Source organism: Cyprinodon tularosa, unplaced genomic scaffold (assembly GCF_016077235.1).
Source record: "Cyprinodon tularosa strain WSP-4 unplaced genomic scaffold, ASM1607723v1 ctg17, whole genome shotgun sequence".
Classification (NCBI taxonomy): Eukaryota; Metazoa; Chordata; class Actinopteri; order Cyprinodontiformes; family Cyprinodontidae; genus Cyprinodon; species Cyprinodon tularosa.
The window spans coordinates 715,009-738,677 of record NW_024038531.1 but is presented as its reverse complement, the minus strand read 5'-3'; the positions used below and the strand labels follow the sequence as shown (position 1 = coordinate 738,677).

At 39.1% G+C, this 23,669-nt stretch overlaps 1 protein-coding gene across 3 annotated transcripts in view; it reads right to left on the bottom strand.

Annotated features, from left to right (window-relative positions):
• Nucleotides 1-1,163: 1,163 nt before the first annotated feature.
• enox2 (ecto-NOX disulfide-thiol exchanger 2) overlaps nucleotides 1,164-23,669 on the bottom strand; it is a 321,929-nt gene continuing 299,423 nt past the window's right edge. For 2 of the 3 annotated variants that reach the window (XM_038281359.1, XM_038281357.1), the window contains exons 13-16: nucleotides 13,010-13,066; nucleotides 9,850-9,943; nucleotides 7,568-7,653; nucleotides 1,164-1,314 (exon numbers count right to left, since the gene is read on the bottom strand). In XM_038281359.1, coding sequence (XP_038137287.1) covers nucleotides 1,183-1,314; nucleotides 7,568-7,653; nucleotides 9,850-9,943; nucleotides 13,010-13,066 — 369 coding nt within the window. In that variant the 3' untranslated portion in view covers nucleotides 1,164-1,182. The remainder of the gene's footprint in view (nucleotides 1,315-7,567; nucleotides 7,654-9,849; nucleotides 9,944-13,009; nucleotides 13,067-23,669) is intronic. The other variant, XM_038281358.1, reaches the window with a different exon arrangement.

The window sequence follows — 23,669 nt, the reverse complement described above, 5'->3', positions numbered from 1 at the left end:
TAATAATATTTCTTTGTTTCCCAGAGCAGTGGGGGGAAGAGAGCGTGCCGGCAGACGGCCCAGCGGCGGGACATTAAGAATGCTTGGCTGGGTTTTCCAGGAAGAGGAGAACCTCCAGTCCTCAGCTCTCTACATGCAAGAGTTGTAGAACTGTTTAATATAAGGATCCAGGCAGAGTACACAAACAATACAGTTTAGTGTTCACTTGGCGCCAGAAAGCACATGCACACCAACTGCCTCTCCAATTAAACATCATTAACACAATCCCCTAGGTGTGCTTCCCACTTAAGTGTGATGCGAATGTCTGCCTTTCGCCAGGCTGACAGACTGGCTTAATTGGCTTCTGAAAGACGCACACGCCCTTATGTAAGCTTCTAAACCCAGCTCAGAGTGCAGCTCCTGATAAAGGAAATGACAAAAATAAATAATAAAAAGAAAATGCAGCTCTTCAAGCAAGAATGAGCACAAACTCGGAGGGAGTCTACTTGTCTAGTGTTCATCACTCACACAAACCTCCACCTGTTAGCCAGACGCACAAAAATACAGACACCTCATTATTTTCTTTATATTCAAATGTCTTTTATATTCAAAAATATCATCCAAGCATTTACAGTGTATTACAACAAATGAGTCTATGCAACTGCTGACAGCCTTTACAGAAAATGAGGAAATATATTCGTTTTTGATCTATGTTACAAACTAGCGACAGCAAAAAGAGAAGAGAAGGAGGACACGCCCTGATCTCCTCCTGGATTAGCCCTGTAGACCCGACGCCATACTGAGTCAGGTGGAGGCTCCAAAAGCTCAACGCTCTGCCTCTCTGCTCCTGTGGGCAAAACTACGTAATGATCCAGTGACGGTAGAAACCTCTGCGACTCCCAGGGAGTCATCATGTCTAAAAATATTTTGCAGATGCACAGAAACGGTGGAGATCAAGCTTCTGAGGACTCCATCATAGACGCTCGGTCTCAGCAGCGATGATGTTCTAAAGTCTCTGCCACCTACACGGTCCCTGAAGTGCTCGTGGAACATCGCCGCTTGATCTGAGATCAGTCCTCCGTGTCCCTTCTACAGTCAGGGTTCAGTTCTGAGTGTTTGATAGTTGTGAGCTAGATGCTGTATCCTTCACATTGCTACAGAGTCTGTGCTGCCTGTCGTCTCCTCCAAGCCCCTTGCAGAATTCTAGGTGCTTTTGATGCCTTCAAAGCCACAGAAGTTCCAGCGTTTCTCCAGACTCGCTCCGACACCAGTTAGCTCCTGCCTGAAGGTGCAGGGCAGCCGGGAAAGGAGAGCCTCCACCTCACTGGGGTTAATCTGCAGACAGACAGACAGTCATCGGGATACACTTAGTTATTTCTGATGCATTTTGTCAGCAGTTTTACTTGTATGTAATCAAAGTTGGTATGTATCCAAATAAAGACCAACTTTATTTATTGTAGTCATCCAAAACATCACCTATATACAGGTTTATCAAAATATTTATTAAACTTTTTTGGCTAAAGCAGACAAAGCAACTGGACCAGTTGTGGGTAGTAACTTTTATTTGAGCAACTCTTTAATAAAAAAAAAGTATAGAGCACTTGCAGTTTCCCTGCACCATACTTTTTACTTTTACTTAAGTAATATCATCATGAATTTTTGATACTATTACTCAAGTAAAATCTTTTTCTACGCTATAAGTAACCACTAGAAAAGAAAAAAATAAAACAAACATATTTAAAGTTAAAGTTTAGCAGACAGATAGGTTTAGTCTTAGGTTTAATCTTTTTTGTTTTAATTTTACTTTTAACTCCTGAGGAGTTAAAGGTTAAGGTAGTACACAGTAAAACGTATCTCACTGGATGTAGCTTACCCTGCTTCATCATACATACTTGATATACTTTAAAGTGCTGATGATAAAATATAGACATTTTGTAGCATTTTCTGTAGATTAAAACACGAACATCGATGATCAATGTAATAATTTCAAAGGCTCCCTCATAAAATAGTTTAAATCAACAAACAGAGGACTATAATGCCACTCAGTGACTGAGGGAGAAAACTGTAGTGATGTATACGGTAGAACGACTGAGAGCTGGAACGCATGTTTTGTTATGGGCAGCGACTGAAGTTTTCATGGATTAGGATAAATCTATGCCGCTTTTTGCTTTAACCCTCATAAGGATGATATGAGCTTATTTAAGTATCCTCCTCAGCTGCTTTCAATTTGGATGAAGCAGGTCCGACAATCAGGAAGAATTGGAGCACTCCACGCTAGGGGTGAGTATTGGCATGGGTGGGGGGGATACGATACGTGCCACGATACTTTGGACACAATACGATAAAAAAAAAAAATTGCAATATCACCATATGTTGCGTTATTTTACCCAACTATCAAAATGAAACGTATTGATGAAAAAGAAGCAGGTGCTGTATATGTTCATCAGATTATTTTGAGTATCTGTGTTGTTTGGGGTTGAAGTCAGTCCACGTCCTTTAGTTCCTATGCTCCACTTATCTGGAACAAACTTTCAGAAAACTGTAAAAGTGCGGAAAGCTGAGTTCCTTTAAATCAAGACTAAAAACACATTTGTTAAGGATTGCCTTCGACTGTTCTAGTTAAACAGTTCAACTGAAACATTTTCTTTAATCCAACTGTTTTTAATGTTCTTTTTTGTTTCTGCATTTTTTATGCATTTATTTTTTTCCTACTTGCTTTGATTGTGTTTTATTTTCCTATATTTTAATCATGTAAAGCACTTTGCATTGTCTTTGTACTGAATTGTGCTATACAAATAAATTTGCCTTGCCTTACTGTGACTCCCTCAACTACAAAAACGGCTCTGCGCCGCGCAGCAAAATGGCTCCACAGCGCTATCTACCAGATTGGCGGTGCAGAGGTAGCCCATTTTCCCTCAATATTTTTACTTAATTATTTTTTTCTTTTATTGATTTAGGAACTGAAATATCGATATTATAATGGGCAGCCGAAAATCCCGATATATCGGCAATTTTTTCCCACGCCCCTGCTCCTTGCTGTCCTTTCTGCACTTGGAACATTTTGAAAAGGAAGTTGTGAAACATAGGATCCCTGTGTCTACACCTTGAAGCTTTCTCATTCCAGTTCTTTTTCCTTTGTAATAAACTCACACATCATCAATGATAATTATCCTAACAAAGTGTTATTTTTTTATTTTGTTCACTCATTTAAAGAGTCACTTGCTTGTTCAGCCATACGTAAGTCTCTCATATTCATTGTGTACTAATTTATATTTCATGAACTTATAACTGGTTAAACTATCTGTACCAGAGCCGTGTTTTCCCGCCTGATGTTTTCTTCGCGGTCATATTAGCTGCCGAGCTGCAGCTCAGAGTCTGAGTCTGTAGGCCAGAGGTTCTCTGGATGCTTCTGACCTGGAAGCTGTGATGCCTCCATATCCCACAGCATCACTACTTTCTCCTGAGCTTCAACTGGCTGATGTAAATGTATAGAAGTTGACACTCTAGTCTCCTCTGAAGTGGAAAAACTAAAATGTGACTCCCCCATACTGAAAACTTGAGCTTTGTGACAATCCCAGGTTGACCTTAGTGAGGACTCTTTGGTTTTCATTTGAATGCTAAAGGAAAAACACAAAAGTGGAATTAATTCACCCTGTTTGGATATTTAAGTTAGGCTGTATTATCTCACAACTGTAGCTCCTAGATCCCACATTTTTTCCTTCTAACACATTTACCTCAGTAAACCTTAATGTATCACAGAAAAACCTTTTTCTGTTGAGTAAATGGTTAAAACAACCGTAAAGATATTCTCTCCTCTGAGTCGCTCCTACGTTCACGCTTTCTTTTCTCTGACTCCACACCACATCAGTGGGTATAAACCATCCACTGACATGAGTGGGCTGAGGATCAGTCGGCCAACCGAACTCCCAGCTCATGACATCAAAATGAACTGTTAAAGAAGCTCGGATCCACCTGCGTCGTCTTGAATTAAGCTGTGGGACGTCCACATTCAGTGTTTAGACAGTGACACATTAAGGTCCACCATGCAAACAGGATTGCCGTTTTACAGTGAAGCGTTTTGTGTGGAGCCAGGAGATAAGCGCAGAGGACTGAGCTTGCAGTTGGGGAGTCTAGCCAGGGATATTGACAAAACTCTGTGGGCTGCGAGGTGTGTGTGGCGGAGAGTCAGCGTGGGAACAACAGATGCACAGAGAAAAATAAATAAATAAATAAAATCAGACGCACACAGACAGAAAAGCGTGGGCGCATAAGCCAACACACCAAAGTAGACAAATAAAAAAAACAAATGAGAGGACAGTCACATTTATTGCATACGCAAGAATGAGTCAAGCTGGTGATGAAAACACGCAGAGACAGACAACAGCAACTTCTCTAATGGCCAGGGGAAAGTTCTACAGATGACACATTGAATATTGTAATGATGAGCTAAATAATAGTTTTGAAGAAGAGAATCACGCAGATGAAAACTAATTTCAGTCCCACTCTTTGGAGGTGACGCTAAAGGGGGGGGTGATTTGGAGGCTTCAATCCAAGTGCCAGAGAGGAGTCATAATGGGAGCGAATTGCCTCATCAGAAAGACGATGAGACGATGTGGCTGCACTTCATCAAAGAGGAACGTCCGAGCACTGAGGCGGTGCTTGGTTTCCACTGACAGACTGATGGATTGGTTTTAATATATTCCCGTATCAGGAGGATTCCCACAACAACGGAGAGATGGCGAGAAACAGAGGTGTTAAATATGATTACAGCCGAAGAGCAAAGGTAAAGGTCAAGTTACTCTAAAATGAAGAAACAAAAGTACCTTTGACTTATGTCCTGATCAGCAGCTCCATTTAAACCACGGGTAATCAAAGTAGGGCTTTAGACCATGTGTGGCTCGCAGATCGGCTAAAAAAAACCACTAATTACAGAAGTTTTATTTTACTACCGTTTTTAAAAAGGAAAAATAAGCTACAATGCAAAATATTATACTTTAAGTAATCAAGTTTGATTTTTGTAGTTTATGAAATTATTAATCAACTAAAAAGGTTCAAAAGATTTTTCTAAAAAGTTGATTCTAATATTTTTTAAACCTGGCTCATAACAGTAAGCAGTTTGGAAGAAAAAGTGAGGAATATCCTGCTGCTATTTCTCAGAATAGATAAAAATGATAATATAATATAAAAAAATGGTGACGTGATAATTGTTAAATGAATTCTTCACGATGATATTAAACACCATATTATAACCTTTGGTCTAAGGCAATTTCCTATGAAAGAAATATAGTATCATTGAAGTAATTTTTTTTTTCAAGCAATACATTTTTGTTGCCTGCAATTATGAACTTTAGTTTCTAATGTTTATTTAAACCTGTCAGTAATTATTTCAGCTATAATAATCCCCTCGACCAAGGCTGGGTTCCTAAAAGATATGAAACAGACTTCAGCAAAAATTAAAACACTGGATTTCCATGGCGACTGAAGCGTATCAGTTCAAAAGTACGATGGGTGAAATCTTTCCGCGATCTCTACCAGTTTAACTGTTAAGAAACAGGCTGTGTCTAAACGTCCGCTCTTACCCCTAAATCCCTCAATCACTATATAGAATGAGGACCATATAGCTATATGGTGCACTTTATAGTGAACTCAGTTAACTGACCGTTCGGACAGATGATCACTACTTTTCGCTTCCTGTTGGTCACATAACTCTGCTTCCCTGCAAATGCCTGCACCAACTTTGTTGCAGCCATATGCGACAGTGGGGCAACTGTGACAACAAATCCCATGATGCTGGGAGGAGAGCTCTCCTCACACAGCATTCCGAGATATATCTGCTCATCTAGTGACCATGGATGATCACTACTTTTCACGGTGGACTGTGGAAAATCTCGAGTCCAATACTTTTTCATCCACTAGACATTCGGACACACATCTAAAATGGCCTAACCACTATATATGTCCCTATATAGTAGTTAGGGCGGACATTCGGACCCAGCCACATTTAGCATAAAGCACTTGTGGGTCAGGTGATCAAATGAGTGTATCTGATTGGCTTAAAGCTGTGGGCTTGCTTTGGCTTAAGTGATCATAGACGGTCTAGATGTTTGGAGATTAAATCTATTCAACTGAATATCTGCTGTTGAATTTAAACTAAAACCAAAAAAAGAAAACAAAAATTCAGAATAATAAATTGAACGTGCAATAAAGGTTTAATGATTCTAATGAAAATAAACTTCATTTTCAAACTTTCTTAAAAACTGTGGGACAAAAACATCGAATTGAACAAGTACACATGTTGGAAATGTATCACTGTATCGAAAAATGTAGAAAATACATATGTTTTACTTTCGCATAAACATTAAACCTTTTGATTATTCTAATTTATTGAGTTGCACCTGCTTTTCTCTGACTTCTACCTCTTTCCTTTTCTTCATCATAAAAATGCAATGTGTAACACAAACCAAAAAATAACATAAAATCAGTGAAAGGTTAGCTCAAGAAGGACAAAATGAAGGTTTCAGACCCAAACAGAACCTGAGAAGCATGACTGTTAGAAAAAGGACAGAAATATTGCAAAGACCTGAAAGAAGCTGAGAGATGCTTCACTTGATCATCAACTGAACTGACAAGTTCTCAGCTAATAATATTCCAGCAGCATAGATATGAAGACCTATTTCCCGACTGTCAAACTGTGTTATCTGTGATGTTTATAAGATCAAAAAGTGGGAACGTGTTTTAGGAGAGCTTTTTAAGAGCAAGGTAACTTTGGCTTCACTCTGCGCCATTAAATAAAACAGGCAGCTGTTGGATTCTCAAATGACTTAACTGTTAGAGAGAAACTTAAAAAAATCTTTCATGACTTCACTCGCTTTCTGCAAACCAATTTATCCGGAAAAAAAAAAAAAAGCACAAGTGGCACCAAGTAAGAAAATAAAAGTTTAGCTACTGGTTGAAAGAGAAACTGTGAAGGACCTTTAAGAGGCAAAGAGAAATGCAAACATTTGTACTTTCACAGTGCTGTAAATAGATCCAGGATTATAGGAATATTCACCATGTGCAACAGGCAATTCTATAAAACGCGATATGGAAACATACTACATAAACAGGTTATATATTTACTTGAAGTGACAAGGTTAATTTTTAGTTATTTAAATGTCAGTAAACACCTTTCTTTTCCAAAAACATAAAACCACACATAACAGTTTAATATTTCTTAATAAAAAACAACATTTCCAGAGAGATGTCCTATTTTTTCTCGCAACTGTACTGAAGAAGCTAAAAAATGAGAGCTGTCAATCTTCTCATTTGTCTCCCAGCAGGAGGGCGAGCGAGTATCTGTGAGGATGTAAAACTGTCCTTTAAAGTGGTTTTGTTTCAGCGAACATCTGGAGAATCCATCCACCTCTATGGAACAGCCTGCAAAAAGCATTAGGGAGGTCTGCTCGCATTAAGTTTGAGTGAATATATAAGCCCATATGTCAGCGCAGCAGGGCGGACCGCCACACTGTCTATATGAATGCATGTAATCTAGATTTATACTAAAGGGCAGCACGGCTCTGTGCAACTTTGATTCATGCGAGAACATTACCTTGGTGTCCAAACGCTGGAGGTAGGAACAGATGTACTCGATGCTGGCTCCAAACGGGTGGACGTGCAGGAAGGTTGAGATGATCCCTGAGGTAAGAAAAATAATTATTAGTCATGCAAAGATGTTAACTTCCAGCTTCGTTCAACCATTAAACATTGACAAATCACCAGAGGACGTTCACAGCAGCAGCTTTCCAACTCTGCGCTGGAGGAGGACCGGCTTTAAGCAACTTCTTCCCAGAGTCCCATTACTGTTAAAAGCCTCTTGTATGTTGTCGCTCCAGATTAGAAAGAGAGTTTAATGATGCCTTTGATGCTGTTGTCTCTGATCAAAGCCGCACGCTCCCCAAGCACAAACAAACCATCTGCCATCAGCTCGCAGAGGAAGACCAGAGGAGAGCAAGTCCTCCGTCTACGCTCACTAACCACTGATGGAGCTGAAACACTCCTTAGATCCACACAGCCTCTGCCTGAGCAAAAACAAAACTCTTATTTGGAGCTTTTAGAAAGGGAAAATGCTTCACCAAGACTTCATTTTAGTGACCTGCAGGACGTTAATCAGTACTCGAACACAAACAACGCACTGGAGATGTTCAGATGAACTGGAGCGTAACGGGGCACTCTGATAGAACCTCAATCTATCTGCATGCATGTCAGAGAAACATCAATAAAGATGCTCTGTAACTCTCAACAGACCCTAAGTTTGAATGCATGCTTTCTGTAGATTACCAGCATGCCTCAGCTGCACAGTGGGCTTATCTTTTGTTTAAATTGATAGATTAAAATATGAATGATTGTTGCTATCTTCAAGAAATTAACAGAAACGGCATGTGTTCGTTCTTTTTTTGTGGTGCAGCGTCTTCAGTCTGGTAACTCTACTCAACCATAAAGCAGCATCTGCAGCTTAGTCTCTGACAGCAGGCATTCTGTCAACTAAACATAAACTGTGTAAATACAACATAGCCTGCAGCAAAGACTAGAATTACTCCAAATACTAAACTTCAACACTTGTGTTCTGGAATATAAAATAATGATAATGCATGTTTTCTGACAGACATAGATATTTTTCCTCCCTCTGCTCTTTTTTTTAACCTTTTATTATCCCCTCATAGCTCTATATGGCATAACAAATTGCTTAGGAAAAATAATACATGTAAATATCTTATTTAGTGGTGTATCATTGTAGACAGTGGCTGTTCGTTTTACTTGTCCTTGATTTGAGTACGACTCAATTAATTTAATGACCATAATTAGGAAGGCAAGCATCTGTCTAATGTGTCACAGTCGGTTCTGTATGTCAGAGTTAAACTGAGCTACAAGGGTTTAGAAACATCACAGGATAAAGTCCTCTGCCAAAGGATTGTCACACCTCTTTATTTGGAAATTATGAGCTAGACCAGCACTAAACTAAAGGAAAATGATGCATAACATTTCAACTTTTCAAAATGAAAACATATCCAGCAGTGCAGATGTACACAGCTCCAGAGTCAAGGCTTTGCAAAACCAGCCTTTGTTGTAATTACAGCTGCAAGTTTTTTTTAGGGTTCATCGCCAGTTTTGCAAATTCAGTGTGAAATTGGTAGCTTGTTCAGGTAGATATTTAAACTGTGCTTGAAATGCAACATAAAGGTAAAACATGTATCCATTTTGTTGCTGCCGCGCTGCTCTAAAGCCAAACAGCAAGGGTTTAATTGATTAGTAAGATAGAGGAGAGCTCGCTATACACTGCAGTCTGAAAAAACCTTCAGCATGGAGAAAAAGATCATTTTAGATAAGCACAACTTGCCTATATTAGATAATTTTAGTCATTTCTGAACAAAATGTTCCGTCTTAGATTGCTTTGAAAACGTCAAAATCTGTCAAACTTTGCAATCAATCAAATTTCATGGAGATAAGAGACCTGAAAGCATGATTGGTGATGTGTAGGGCATCAGTCCGCTGATGATGACTGTCATTTTTGTCACTCCCTGTGTTTTGATCCCATCAGGCTGACCAATTTTAACACAGGACGCTTTGATCTGCTCCATTGCACTTTAGCTCCAGAGCAATGAAAGAATGGAGCAGATTTAAGGTAAACCATCTCTAGAATGCCCTGGATTTTAAAAAGAGGAAAATATAAACACCATACAATGCATGATATATTTGAATGTTAGTCATTTGATCAAAATAAAAACACACCTGCATTACAGTATTTCTTTTGCAGACTGAAGGAGCTAATAAACTGACTATTGAAAATAAGGTCAGTGTGAAAAAGAGCCAACAGTGTAAAGGACTGCAGCTTACCAACAAGCAAGGCTTCCCTCTCTGAGTGAATGGGGCTTGTTGAGTTCTTCTCTGTGGGGCCTCTCTTCTCCTGGCTGCAGGAAAGTGTGGCATCCTGCAAACATATACATCAGCCATTAGCCACTGGCATTGACATTAGGGCTAAAGAATCATAAAGAACTACATTCAAGTCTACATTTACTTATTATGTTTGTCAGATAGACTATGAATGTATTCAATATTTATTTAGCAATCTTTTTTTTTAAGTAGGTGGACAAGCTTGAATTTATTGCGTTTCTGATACACATATCAAAGTGGTCAATCCCACACATACAGGAAATCTCTCGAGTGCTTTATGTTCTTTAAAAATAAGACCATCATACATTATTCCAAAACGTTTTTTTCCACATAAAGTTAACCACAAAAATAAAATAAATAAAAATCTAAACTTGCTGCAATAATCTAGTTGCATAAATGTGAACACCTTGTAACTAATTCATATTTGGAGCACTGTGATTCACTTATATTCAATCTTGATTGTTAGAAATCTGGCAGCATCCATCATCTCTATTTAACAGCCTTGTAAAAATTCTCCAAATCTATGAGTTAAAAAAATTTAAAATGTGTTTTGAACTTACAAACATTGTGCCAAAGTTCTGGACTTTGGTTTGGCTAATTCAAAATAATAGATTTTCCTCAGAAGAAACAAATATTTAGATGATTATTTGCTTAACTGAACTCACACTGATGCTGAAAACTGAGACTCGTCTTTACTTTCATCATTTTAGCAGAAACTTGAAGATTTAGGCTCAAAACTGACATGATTTTGGATTAATAATACAAACACCTGTTCCAGCAGAAACTCCAGTGCCATCTAAATAAAAGACGCCTGAATGGTCATTCTGACAGCTCCATGTGTTACTGTGCTTATTTGACGAACAGGAAATTTGAATTTGTTGCCCTGAAGGAACTGCTCTCCTCCTCCTAGTTGAGTGGTGAAAAATTAGAGCTCAATTTTTAAAAACATCAGCCCCAAACTAGAAGTTTTGGATCTTTGTTCTTTTATACCACCCAACTATAACTATATATTCTCTTATACCATCAAAAACTTTTCATCACCCCCTGGTTTCAACCCTGTCACAAACTTAAAATGTCGCATTAAAGATGGACTTAAATATAACCGTATGCCTGTCAGTAACCCATCTATACAGGAAGCACCATCCATACCATCCATTTGCTAATGTTTGAGGTGCTTTTCCTCAAACTATCAAATAATGCTGAATTACATGTTATAAAAAAACATTAATTGCTTTTTTAAAGAGAATCAGATGCATTTTCTCCATTATATTGCTTGTCTGACATCATGTTCAGACCAGTATGACTACACCGTGTTTACCTCTATTTTAGTTGCGTCATTCTTTACATTATGTACTATATACTATAAAGGTGCAACAAAATGCAAATATAAAACCCCAAATTAATACAATTATTAACTGATCTAAAGCGGAAAATATTAGCTGCCCACAGTAGGAGGATCCCATGTCGGGGACAGTGGGAGTACAGCTGAGCCTCAAAAAAGTCGCAATTAATATTTTTTTTACAAATTCTACTTTGGTTTGTTTTTATAATTAGGAAGAAAAAAAATATTTTCTTTTTTCATAAAGCTGCACAAATGAGCTGATGGTACTGATGACTGTGAAGTGAAGTCGAGGTAGCATCATTCTGAAGGTAACATCAAATGAAAAGCTGCACAGTTTATATTTAGTGCTTTAAACAAAAACCCCAAACCAGCATTAAAACTGGCTTTAGAGTGGAAAAAACACCTGTACTGACCCTGATCCAAAATATATAGAACATTTATGGATCCAACTTAAAAGCAGAGTCATCGAACCAATCAATAAGTCCTTTTATTACTAATGGCTACTAATGTAGCCAAAGGGATAAAGAAAGATTAAGAATTATGGTAGGATATTCCTCAGGGTGAGAACAAATGTGACTTTCAAACAACTTGCTTACGAACATTCATCCTAAATTATCTTGGATGAATCAAGTTTCACTTATTACACACGCAAAAATGACAGAGTGAAAATATGACATTGCTCAAAGGCTTTATTAAAAGTATAGGATTTCCGCAAATTTTTGAAAAGACACGCCCTCTCCACATGCACAACCCTGTCCCCGCTCGTGAGAGGGAACAGCTATTAAACGCGTGGGAGAGCGTGCACGAGTACATTTCTCCTCGTGCACGCTCTGTTTAAAAGTTGGTCTTTTCATCGTTCATTGAAGCTTACTTTCCAAAAGATTTTTAATTTTTCCACTACGTCAGACTCCCCACCGGTAAGTGAAAATGGGGGCGTGCACATAGGACGGCCTTTTGTAAGCATCATTAGAATGATTGACAATTAGAAGGAACACTTATTTAGATGCTCCACATGGAAAAAAAAACATCCTCCACTATACCTTTAATGTTTTAAAATAACAGATGTTAATAGCTGTGGGCAGGAAGAATCTTCTGTAACGGTCTGTTTTGCATAATAATGTTTTCATGCCACTAATGAATGTACAGTATGTAAACCTCTGACTGTATATATGAGAAGAATACGCCAGAAAATTACACCAGATCAACACATTAATCCTAAAAGAAAATGAAGATACAAATGGAGTTTAGGAGGATCATCAGACATCAGCTACTGTATATTTCTAGCTGAGTGAAAGATGTCAAACTACTTAAAGATAAGCTTTAAGAAAGCAAACAGCGGCACAGCGAAGAGAATTGAAAGGTAAATGATTAAACAGTTTGCTCAAGATCTCTGACAGATGGCGCAGAAAAGGCAGAGGAGTTAATATCTGTTTATTGTCCAACATATTACTGTGTGTAATGCCCTGTTTAGTTTTTAATCTATTCATCACACACTGTTAGGAGACACCGGTGTGTGGGAGCGCAGACACATGTGCGAGGTATTTTAGTGTTTACGGCTCCTTTATTTCCAATCTTGGATGTCTCTGGGTGATTAATTCAATGACAAGTGTAGTTACACCAAGTTAAACCACTTTAGGCTCAAATTATCTGTTATGTCAGCGGAGGAAGTTAAAGAAACAGGAGATAAGTAGAGAGATGGCAAACATAAAATCATGTTAAAATCCTACGGGGTAAGAAGAGTTCTTAAAGTTTTCCACTTACAGCGGTCTGATTGTCGCTGTCCTCACTGCATCCATCACAAGGCTTCGACATCTCCAGCTACAACACATGAAGAAGCACACATGAATGGACTCCCACATTCAAGCATTGCTTACTAGAAAAGTACAGTTCAGAAAAATAGTGGATTTTAAACAAACAAGCGAGGCTGAATCACTCAGCTCCATATGGAGACAATAACTAATCTGAGTCACAACTGGGACAAATGAGTAATATGATAATGATGCAACAGTTTTTAAACTGATTTCCAGAATGGATGCATTCTAATTAATTCAACCAAGAAATAATCCAATTGGTCAGTGAGCAGAAAATATATCCACATCAGAATACCTGATCCATGTGCTCTGACTGGTGGCTAGCTGGCCAGAAATGTATTAATCCGACACCTTTTCCAGTCAGTGAACGCACCATATCAAGGCTGACAACCCTTTTTAGTTCAAATGCAATGAGGAAGGGAAGCTCAGTGTTGCTATAAACAGTATCAGTGGCAATTTTCAAAGATAAATGTAAGAAATAGAACTTTTCCCAGGGAACATGACAAAATATGTCTGTACTGTAAGAGCGGGAGAGAGGACAAGCTAGGAGGAACAGTGAAAGCTTAAGCAAAGTTACTCTGCTTTGTTATTTTGAGTTTTAAGCATTGACAGCTTAAATTGACGGTTTAAATTCCTCTTGCAGAGGGATTTCTTTTGCCCAAAATCGGTGTCACAAAGTCACAAGTTTACCAATAAGGGAAAAGAAAAATGGCCTAATGGTGTCTCTAGTTACTAAATAAGGGAAAGTCAGGTAATTGCTTGAAATACTAAAGAACTTTAGAATACATAAAAATAGAATAGGGACTTTATGCTTTGGATCTTCTTTTGTCTAAGATTAAGGTTATATTTTAACCTCCAAACAACCAAATAATGTTCACCTCTGCTTTCATCTTAATTAGTGACAGATTGAAGAAGGGAGCAGCATCTTTATTTTGTTACGTTTTAATGAATTAAAATGGATGGATGAACGAAAACAGCTTTTATTTAACCATTTTAACTGTTGCTTCAACTCTTAGTTCTGATCTACTCTGAATGACTGTACAGGTGCTGGTCATAAAATTAGAATATCATGAAAAAGTAGATTGATTTCAGTAATTCCATTTAAAAAGTGAAACTTGTATATTATATTCATACATTACATACAAACTCATATATTTCAGATGTTTATTTTGTTTAATTTTGATGATTACAAATGACAACAAATGAAAATCTCAAATTCATCATATCAGAAAATTAGAATATTGTGAAAAGGTTCAAAATTGATGGCCCCTGGTGCCACACTCTAATCAGCTAATTAACTCAAACCACCTGCAAAAGCCTTTAAATGGTCTTTCAGTCTAGTTCTATAGGCTACACAATCATGGGGAAGACTGCTGACTTGACAGTTGTCCAAAAGACGACCATCGACACCTTGCACAAGGAGGGCAAGACACAAAAGGTCATCGCTAAAGAGGCTGGCTGTTCACAGAGCTCAGTGTCCAAGCACATTAATAGAGAGGCGAAGGGAAGGAAAAGATGTGGTCGAAAAAAGTGTACAAGCAAGAGAGATAACCGCACCCTGGAGAGGATTGTGAAACAAAACCCATTCAAAAATGTGGGGGAGATTCACAAAGAGTGGACTGCAGCTGGAGTGAGTGCTTCAAGAACCACCACACACAGACGTATGAAAGACATGGGTTTCTGCTGTCGCATTCCTTGTGTCAAGCCACTCTTGAACCACAGACAGCGTCGGAAGCGTCCTTGCCTGGGCTAAAGAGAAACAGGACTGGACTGCTGGTGAGTGGTCCAAAGTCATGTTCTCTGATGAAAGTAAATTTTGCATTTCCTTTGGAAATCAAGGTCCCAGAGTCTGGAGGAAAAGAAGAGAGGCACTTCATCCACGTTGCTTGAAGTCCAGTGTAAAGTTTCCACAGTCAGTGATGGTTTGGGGTGCCATGTCATCTGCTGGTGTTGGTCCATTGTGTTTTCTGAGGTCCAGGGTCAATGCAGCCACATACCAGGAAGTTTTAGAGCACTTCATGCTTCCTGCAGCTGACCAACTTTTTGGAGATGCAGATTTCATTTTCCAACAGGACTTGGCACCTGCACACAGTGCCAAAGCTACCAGTACCTGGTTGAAGGACCATGGTATCCCTGTTCTTAATTGGCCAGCAAACTCTCCTGACCTTAACCCCATAGAAAATCTATGGGGTATTGTGAAGAAGAAGATGCAATACACCAGACCCAACAATTCAGAAGAGCTAAAAGCCACTATTAGAGCAACCTGGGCTATCATAACACCTGAGCAGTGCCACAGACTGATCGACTCCATGCCACGCCGCATTGCTGCAGTAATACAGGCCAAAGGAGGCCCAACTAAATACTGAGTGCTGTACATGCTCATACTTTTCATGTTCATACTTTTCAGTTGGCCAACATTTCTATAAATCCTTTGTTTTTATTGGTCTTCAGTAATATTCTAATTTTCTGATATGATGAATTTGAGATTTTCATTTGTTGTCATTTGTAATCATCAAAATTAAACAAAATAAACATCTGAAATATATGAGTTTGTATGTAATGTATGAATATAATATACAAGTTTCACTTTTTAAATGGAATTACTGAAATCAATCTACTTTTTCATGATATTCTAATTTTATGACCAGCACCTGTATGTTAGAGAAATTATCACTAATGACTTGATGTTTTATTCTAGACTTGATCAACTAGTAGCCCATGCATTGTTAGCTGTAACTTCATGCTCCTTATTTATAAGTCAAGCTAAGATGACTAAAATGCTTGGCAAGCTAGATTTTTTACAAATGTTTGTGTCCTTAAATTTTAGCCAGGATCCAATCTTAAACCATATTTTTATAGCAGCATGACTCCAGATCTGTCCATATTGAACCGGTTTGCAGCATGTGGCCACAGTGCTTACGATGAGTCACAGCTGTTCTCCCTTTTGCAGGATAAGGGCAGAGGCGTATATTCTGATGGACAAACAGGGAGCTGTTAGACGTGGTCACCCTGAACCACAACAGCACATTCAGCTTTATGAGAGAGCTCCTCAGAGGCTCAGAAAGCTGCTTTCCTCAGAGTTAAAGTATATTGTAGATTATATCTTTGGGTAAAAGGGATAAGAATAAAAATGTTCACGATAAAGCAACCCTAATTACACCCTTCATCAATTCTAGTTTCCCTCAAAAGGCACAAAAAATATTTACTGAGAACATTGAAATGTAACTTATGCTGCTGAGGCACCATAACTGTGTTTTTGGACTTATTATATCAGTCACTCACATTGCTGTGGAGGGATTTTTACTTTCTCTTTTTAAGAGAAAATGTGTTTAATTTTGCAGCTGGTTTGTAGCCTTCATTTCTGCATTTCTATCTTGGTTCCACAACAGCATTTTAATAAAGTAGAGATCTGGTGGCTCATGTAAAAAGCTTCTGTGTCCAAAAAAAACATGCAGAGCAATGTTTAACTCAAAAGTCAGGATGTATTAAAATTGATTTTGTGCAAATGTGTGCAGCAGTGAGCAGCTAGAGTGAGAAATTGAAGCAGTCTGCAAACTCTTTAAATCCACAATCACAAAGTACTAAAACCTAACCAATCAAAATAAACATGAACCTTTTCAGTTTATTCAGACTAAAGGAGAATGGATCTGATGTTTTTAGATGAGTTTGAGCTTTTCTTCATACAGCACAGTAACAAACCGAAAAACTGATGGAACAGTTGATGGAAACTGTAAATATTCCTGTCTAAGTTTTGTAAACATACATTCAGTGGAAGAATGCAGGGTCGGGCTGTTCAGAGTTCCTGCTACCTTCTGATACATGATGCTGGATGGATGGATGGACGGATGGCTTATTAGCTGCGCAAAAAGGGGCACTAATCACACAAAAAACAAACAAAATCTAACTACCCCTCTGTGTAACAGGGTTTATTTTAGAACGCTCCAGTTGAGAACTTGTGCATTTAACCGACACTCTGAGCCGCCCCCATAACAGCCGTATACTACTCTTTATGACTACTGGATATATATAAAATTTCCTCAAATGTGTTAAAATAGAAACACATCAAATCCCTATTTAATTTTAAGAACCATTTCCTAAATAGACTCAGAGCTATAAATGCACTAATATTGTTATGGGAGCAGATCTATAAATGTTGCCTCTGCTTTTATGAAATGGAAAGTATGTCAATTGCTAAGCTTTGCTTGTATTTGTCTAATTGGGATTCCTTCATAGCTTTTTTAATATGGTAATTTCAACCATTCTAAACAATAGTCGCATAGAGACACATAGAGACTCTCTATCTTTTCTTTTTCTTTGGGTCGAATAGTTAAAAATATTAATTTTATTCTACTTTGCTTGATTATGTGGTTTCTTTGTTCCTAATAAATCTTTCTGAGGTGTGTTGACACATCCAGTGTCTTTCTGTGATTGTCTATCATTGACGCCACAGCAGTGGAGGCCCTTCGGCTATTTATAGTACTTTACATATTAATATCTAGGCATGTTCCAAGCAGTTTCTCCAGCTGTGTTTGATTTTATGCAAACTGGGATGTAGAGAGGAAAAGCGTGCATTTGAAAATTCTCCCTGCTGCTGCACATGAGGCCACAGACCTCTGGGTCTTTGGACCCACACCTTTTGCTCCTCAGTCATTCTGCTGCAGAAGCTGGAATGGGTCCTTATTTCTGTTGATGATTCAGTTTGGTTCAGAACCTGTGGGTGTAACATAAACCCCAATCATCACCCCTCCGCCCCTTTGCTCGACAGATGACATAAGGCGTTTGTGTTAATGTGCTGATTTTAAACAATACTTTATTGTCTTTTAGAAGCAAGACAAACAACAACAATTCAGCACAGCAAAGTCTAATGCAAAGTATGAGATGTCCAGCAAACTGTCCGGTATATGAATTTCAAATACACATCATGGTCAAAACCTATACTCCATATGATAAATCAAGGAAAAAGGAAAAAATAAAAATAAACAAAAACAATCAAACATAATGTTTAAAGACAAACTGTGTTCCCCCTTTGTGTAATAGCTCTGCAAGCTCACTAGGCAGATGATCAAGCAGAGGCTGCCATACTCCATAGAAATCATTACAATTTCCCTTTATAATGGCACTGAGGCGCTCCAGCGGAAACACCTTGAATGTTTCTCTGTACCACTGTGTCACAGAAGGGGGCTGTCCCCGAATCCACTGAAACAGTACGCAACGTCTTGCCAAATGTAAAAGTTTACGGAGCAAAGTCATTTGTGTTGAAGATAGAGAAAGCCCTTCTACAGAAAGACCAAGAATAAACAGCACAGGGTTCAGTGGGACTGTCTGGTGAAATATTGAGCGAAGCTCTATAGAAACATTATTCCAGAATCTAGCAATTATAGGGCATTTCCATATACAGTGATAGTAAGTCCCCACATCTGTATTGCATTTTACGCACAGAGGGGAAATTTGAGGGTGAATTTTATGTAAAAACTCTGGGGTACGCTGCATTCTATGTAGAATTCTGTAATGGCTTTCCCGAAGTCTGTTACAAGTAAACATTTTCTTAGCAAACCTAAAAGCTTTTGACCATGCTTCTGAGCTAAGCTCAACTTCCAAGTCTGTTTCCCACCGAACCCTGGCCTTATCAGTTGTAACAAAATTCAAAGACAGTAATTTCCCATAGCACAGAGAAATGAATTTCTTTTTAGTGAGTGCATCTTCATTAAATTTAAGAAGAAAACTTTCGATAGGGTTCAAAACAGATTGGTTGACTGGGAATTTAAGAGAATTTACAAAGTGTCTCACTTGCAAAAACCCAAAAAAGTGTTTTTGTGGTATATTGTACTTAGTTTGAATTTGTTTAAAGGACATAAAACTACCCTTTTCAAATAAATTACAAACAAATCTTATCTTTTTAGAATGCCAATCATCAAATACACTAATGCCCATACCTGGAGGGAAAGCCTGGTTCCTAATTAGAGGTTGCAATGCACTAGAAAAACCTCTTCTTCCAATGTGGGCAGCAATATTATGCCAAACCTTGAGTGTACACATCAAAATTGAGTTATTTCTCACACCCAGTGGAAGTTCAGCTGACTCAATAGATAACAGACTAAGAAGAGAAAGGGGGTCACAGCACCAAGTATCTACAGGTGGCTCACCTAGATGTAAAAAAGAATGTAACCATCCTGAGATTATCTGTACATGGCAAGCCCAGTAATAATAAAGAAGGTTAGGAAGAGCCTGACCCCCTTCATCTAAAGGTAATTGTAAAATCCCTAATTTTAGCCTAGACTTCTTTCCGTGCCATATAAATTTAGAGAAACACCCCTCGATCTCTGAAAATGTTTTTTTGGTGATTCTAAGAGGCAGCATTTGCATAGGATATAATATTCTAGGAAGAACATTCATTTTAATCAAACTTATTCTACCCATCCAAGATATCGGAAGGTCAAACCACCGATTAAGGTCATTTTTGATTGAGGCCACAATTGGCCTAAAATTTAACTTGTATAGCTCTGTTATGTCCGAGGACACCCTGATGCCCAGATATGTAAAACCTGTGAATGACCACCTGAAAGGAAAATTATCAGGAGTGTCCCATCCCCCCTGGTCACCAAGTGGCAAAGCTTCTGATTTATCATAATTTATTTTGTACCCTGAAAAAAGGCCAAATTGATTAATAGTGGATATTAATGCAGGGATAGATGTTTCTAGCTTAGTGACAAACAGTAACACGTCATCTGCATAAAGCGAGATTTTGTATTCAGTATCTCCCAAGGTTACTCCAGAAATCCCAGAGTGGGTTCTTATAGCTTATGCCAATGGCTCCAGAGCCAGCGCAAACAATAAAGGGGAGAGGGGACATCCCTGGCGTGTCCCTCTACTCAGAGGAAAAATATCAGAAGCAGAACCATTTACCAAAACCCTTGCAGCTGGAGCCCCGTATAACAGTTTGACCCACCTGGCAAATTCAGATCCCAAACCAAACCTTTCCAAAACATCGAACAGATACCCCCACTCCACACGATCGAATGCTTTCTCAGCATCCAATGAAATGGCGAGAGCCCTGCAGTTAGTGTTCTGAGAAAACTGTACAATATTTATAAGTCGGCGTACGTTGGAGTGGGAGTATCTATTTTTGACAAAGCCTGTCTGGTCAGGCTTTACTAGAACTGGCAGAACCTCCTCCAATCTCCTAGACAGTATTTTTGACAAAATTTTGCAATCTACACCAAGCAAACTTATAGGTCTGTATGATGTACATAGATCGGCCGGCCTATCCTTCTTCAATATCAGAGATATGTGGGTAAGGTTGAGGGTAGGTGGGAGCACGCCCTTCTCAAATGATTCCATATACATATTTAATAAGGGATATGCAATGTGTTTAGCCATTTTCTTATAAAACTTCGGCCCAAACCCATCAGGGCCCGGAGCTTTTCCATCCTGTAGAGATTTGATGGCCTCTAAGACTTCCTGTGTCCTAATAGGTCTACACAAATCCAATTGTCTCTCTTCCGACAGTGTAGGGAGTTTAATATTATCCAAAAAGCCCTTCCTAGAATCTGCAGAGTCTTGACACTCAGAAGAATATAGTTCTTGGTAGAACTCTTTCATTATTTTACTGATAAGCTTAGTCTCATAGTGTAGATCACCTTTCTTATCTTTGAGAGAGGGTATTGCATAAGACCCATTCTTCCCCTGGGCAAGTCGGGCAAGCAAACGGCCAGGTTTATTGCCAGATTCAAATAATCTGTGCTTTGCATAGAATATTGTAGTTTCAGCTTTTTGAGTTAATAGTTGGTCCAAAGCTGATCTGGCTGCATCCAGCTTTTTAAGCACAGAAATGGACGTAGATTGTTTAAACTCCCTCTCCAGATTAACAATATCCTGTTCAAGTTCCAGTTGTTTAGCCAAGGTTTTCTTTTTTTTCGCTGCTGTGAAAGAAATTATAGAGCCCCTGAGAAATGCCTTGCCTGCTTCCCATAAGGTAGAGGCACTGACCTCTGATGAATCATTTGTAGAGATAAAAAGCTCCCATTGATCTTCTAAATATTTAAAAAATACAGAGTCACTAAGCAAAGTTGGATTAAGACGCCAATGTCTAGACAAGGAGTCATAATAAGGTGGTAAAAATTCCATTGAAACTGAAGAATGGTCTGAGAGAGCGCATGTGTTAATTGAACAACCCTGAATTCTGTCAAGAACAGATCTGGAAACAAATATATAATCAATTCTAGAAAAAGAAGAATGGGGACGTGAAAAAAAAGTAAAGTCTTTCACATGTGGGTTACAAATTCTCCAGGAATCCAAAAGACCAAGATCTGAGCATAACTCAATTGTTGCCCTAACCATTCTTGAGGGTAGTTGAGATTTTGGTGGATTATAATCAGTTTCAGGGGCTAAACCGCAATTAAAATCACCACCGATTATTATGTGGTTTTGGCAGATTGAAGAAACCTCTGCCAAAAATTTTGAATAAAACCTACCATCAAAAGCATTTGGAGCATAGACACTACCTAGAAGAATTTGCTCACCATGCAGAAGCCCAGAAACCAAAACAAATCGTCCATCTGCATCCCTTATGATCTTATTCAAGGTAAATGGTAATTTCTTATGGATCAATATTGCAACTCCCCGACTTTTAGAGTTAAAGGAGGAATAGTAAATTTGTCCCACCCAGTCACGCTTAAGTTTTGAGTGTTCAAGATCAGTTAGGTGAGTTTCCTGCAGTAACGCGATCTGGGCCCTATCTTTTTTGAGCAAAGAGAGTATTTTACGCCTCTTAATGACGTGATTAATTCCCTTGACATTAAGTGTTACAAATTTTGTGTTACTCATTATAAAAAATGTGATTCATTAAACATAAAATTAGCAATCCAAGTAAGCAAGAAGACCCATCACAATAAACAAAATGTACAAGTTTTAACCTATGACCTGGACTGGCTGTGCTGACATGAACAGAACCATCACACTCTGATGGCAAACGAACCCCCACACACACAACTAACCACATAACAATAGCATAAAAAAACATAAAAGTAAATATATAAATCAAAAACAAAAAAATGAAAACCCACCAAATAGGTGGTGTTACAAGGCCCAGTGCAGCCAAAAGAAGTCTCACTCCTCGGGAGAAAAAAAAAAGAAATCCCACCCCTACTCCCCCCCATCCAAAATATTACCTGGTTACTGTCAATTATGAAACTAAACATTAATCTGTTTCAACGGTCAAATGGCTCTATTAATACGTCACTGTAAAAAGATAATACGTATCCACCCTTTAAACAGTCTCTCTGTACCTTAATCGCAATAAACACAGCAGACGTGCCTTGCCTGGGCCGCCTCAATATAATAATCCAAGTTGAATGTTAGTCCAGTGCCTTGATGAAGTTCTGCGCATCCTTCGGCGAGTCAAACTTGTGTTCAGTCCCATTGTGAGTCAGCGTGAGTGTCGCAGGGTAGCGCATGTTGAAGCGGATGCCCTTGTCAATCAAAGCTCGGCAAGTGGCGTTAAATCCCCTCCGCTTCTCACGGACTGCATAAGAGAAATCCTGATGTATAAAGATCCGCTGTCCCTCGTAGTCAAGCACGGGAGTCGCTCTCACTGCCGCCATGATGCGCTGCTTGTCCCTGGGGTTGTGGAGCTTAATAATGACCGGTCTGGGACGCGCGCCCCGCGGGCCGAGGCCCCGGTGTGCGCGGTCTACTTTGATGCGAGCCCCACCCGCGGAGCCGCTCCCCAGGCCGAGCGTAGCAGGCAGCCAGGCCTCGAAAAACTGGATAGGGTTCTGACCCTCCGAGCCTTCTTTCAGATTAATAATACGGATGTTATCCCGCCTGCTCCTGTTCTCTATGTCATCTAATCCCTTGACCATGGTCTTAATTTTCTCTTCGGCTTCAGTCAGTCTCCCCGTTATGTCGGTGACAATGTCCTCCACATCTGAGATTCTCTGCTCTGTCTCCGTAACGCGTGTCGAAAGTCCTTCCAATGAGGACGATATTTTATCCAGAGTCCCAGAAAGTGCAGACAATTTTTGGTCCATTACCTCACTGATACTTTTAGTCACTTCACGGACGAGGGCAGCTGTGTCCGCCGGAGGCGAAGGCTGGTCACCTGTTGCTGCTAGCACATCAGTTTGGCTAGCACTGGTAGTCATCGCGGCGGTCGCCATCTTTCGTGGTTGTATTTTCGTCTGTTTTGACATCGCTCGTTGTCCAATAAATGTATTCTACGGTGTTGCGTATTCGTAAAACGCCAATTCAATATATCCCTCGAAAATATAGACAGTAGCGCGTATTATACTGTAATATAGACGGATGGGAGCACGAGCAAAGTGAAAACACGTCTTCTAGCCCGCCATCTTCACCGGAAGCCAATGTGCTGATTTTAGCTGCGACGCATTATGGCGAAATATCTTTAGTTTGGTCCCACTGTACAGTCCTTAACTTTAACAGTTCCCATGCAAACTGAAGCTATGTTTCCATGCAGGTAAATTCCTTGATCAACTTTGTGAGAAAAACGGGTCGCCAGCTCTCGTCTCACGTCAGAGGAGTAAGCAGATGACTTGCAAAAAAATGAAATGGTAAGAACCAGCGGACGACAAAATTCCAGTTAAAAAGCGTGT